Genomic DNA, 2,252 nt, shown 5'->3' on the forward strand with positions numbered 1-2,252 from the left:
TCCTTTCCACTGACTGTGCCAGGTCATGTGAGGGGCAGAACTGTGGGAATTGGACATACAAGGTTGCTGTCCTAGGGATCTCATGCTCTAGGTGGCAACAAATGACATAAAGAAAGCATCCCCCAAACGAGGAGCAATATTATGAGAACTATAAAAGAGAAGTATAGCTGTGTCTAGAGTGCAGCCTTCCTGCTGTGGCGATCAGGGAGGGAAGGAGTGATTGAAAGTCACCTAACAGAGAAAGAGCTGATGTATATATTTTAAATATTTTTTTATTGACTTCAGAGAGGAAGGGAGAGGGAGAGAGAGATAAAAACATCAATGATGAGAGAGAACCACTGATCGGTTGCCTCCTGCACGCCCCTTACTGGGGATCGAGCCCGCAACCTGGGCTTGTGCCCTTGACCTGAATTGAACCTGGGGCCCTTCAGTTTGCAGGCCGGCGCTCTATCCACTGAGCCAAACCAGCTAGGGCAAGAGCTGATATTCTTAGTAGATAAAACAATTTCTACACATAAATAAGAAACATGCCAGCTGTGTATACTTGGTGAAAGAATTTGAAATGGTTCAGACAATAAGGAATACACATAAAAGGCTCTTACACAAATGAAGGGAAGTTCACCTCACTGGTGCTAAGAGAAATGCACATTGACATCTGTGAGGTCAACAACTTATTTTGTCACAAAAAAAAGCAAAACAGCCGAAGCCGGTTTGGCTCAGTGGATAGTTCTACTGGAAGTCCACAACACCACATATGAAGTAGTCTTGCGCCCCAACAAAACAAAGCAAAACCTAACAAACTGTGGCTCAGTGGTAGAGCATGGACCTATGAACCACCTCAGAAGGGGCCGCGAGGTTTCTGCAGCCCCTCCCCAGTACCAGGAACCAACCCTCTCCTCAAACCTGAGTTCACTGTTCTTATAATCACAGGCCTGACAAGGGTGCTCCCGGGATGAGAGAGGCTGCAACAAGCCAGAAGGGAAGGGAATAAGCCAGGAACCCAGGAGAGCTTCCTTGAGGAGGTGCACGATCAACATTTCCAAGAAATGAGAACGACCTTTGTTCGGGGTGAAGGGAGACATAAGACAAGCATGTCAAACTCCAACAAATATTTTTGCTGCCCAGACAATATAACGGTATGTAAGAAACGTTTTAACAAAAATTTCCTAACTTAACTTTTACAATATCCCGTCAAACATAATTATTAATAACAAACTACAACGTTCGCTAATGACTGATTACTATAATCGTGTTGCATTCCTTTCCCTTACACGCTTTATGTGCAGGCGCACCATTTCTGTCCACTAATACCAGCAGCGAATATTTTAGCAGCCGATGGCCACGTCATTAGTCTTGTACTGACTTGTTTGGTGTGCGCAACAGGAAATATTTCGCTTTCGGAGAACAAGAAAAACAGGTTTATTTGCATTATGCATATTAATTTGTGCAGTTATTCAGTGTCTGGGAAGTTAATGTTCAAGAAAAAATATTAAATTTTATTAAAATGTTCTATTATGTTAACGATTACTCATTTATTTCAGCCCTTTGTATTCAGCATGTCTCTATCGTAAACCGATGTTTCTATGAAAACTGAAGCTTTTGTTGTTTTGTGGCCCACATAAACTTAAACCTTGTTTATTTGGCCCGTGTTAGCCTTTGAGTTTGACATGCTTGACGTAAGAGGAAAGGCAGGGAAGTGTGACCGCCCTCCATCCTAAAATTCCTCCTTGCTTTCAAGGATGTCTCTTGGGTCAGCCTTCACGGTTCTTCAACCCCTTATTTGTCTGTCCTGGCCCGGCCCCCTCTCTACTCAGCCATGTCAGCCTTTTGAAATGCACAGGAGACCTGGCACTTAACATCCCACCGTCACCCCCTGGCTCTCCCTTCCTCCACCTCCCGCCAAGATCCAGTTCACAGTCATTTGTTCATTTAACAAACATTTAAAGAACGCCTTCTCGCCCGCGCTAGGGGCACCCGGCAGGGCACTCCCGGGCCCCAGGTGTAGCGGGAGATGCAGGCGCGTCCCCTGGAGGCTCCGAACGCAGAGAACGGTGCCAGGGGTACAGGCAACTCTGGGCACGCGGGCGCCCGCCGGGCCAAAGGAGCGGCCTTCCCAGAGGAAGTGATGCCTGAGCTCCGCCAGGCGGCTTCAGACCGGTCTTCGGTGTCCGCGAGAACCGGCCTCGGGCCAACACGCTACGGCTGGCACCGCCCGGCGTCGCCTTCTCGGTGCCTTTGCTGGAGCCGTCGCG

At 47.6% G+C, this 2,252-nt stretch overlaps 1 protein-coding gene across 1 annotated transcript in view; it reads left to right on the forward strand.

The window, feature by feature from the left end:
* Window positions 1-2,011: 2,011 nt before the first annotated feature.
* FAM96B (family with sequence similarity 96 member B) overlaps window positions 2,012-2,252 on the forward strand; it is a 2,200-nt gene continuing 1,959 nt past the window's right edge. The window contains exon 1 of the mRNA XM_015567819.1: window positions 2,012-2,164. Within this exon, the coding sequence (XP_015423305.1) occupies window positions 2,012-2,164 (153 nt within the window). The remainder of the gene's footprint in view (window positions 2,165-2,252) is intronic.

This window comes from Myotis davidii, unplaced genomic scaffold, assembly GCF_000327345.1.
Source record: "Myotis davidii unplaced genomic scaffold, ASM32734v1 scaffold243, whole genome shotgun sequence".
Classification (NCBI taxonomy): domain Eukaryota; kingdom Metazoa; phylum Chordata; class Mammalia; order Chiroptera; family Vespertilionidae; genus Myotis; species Myotis davidii.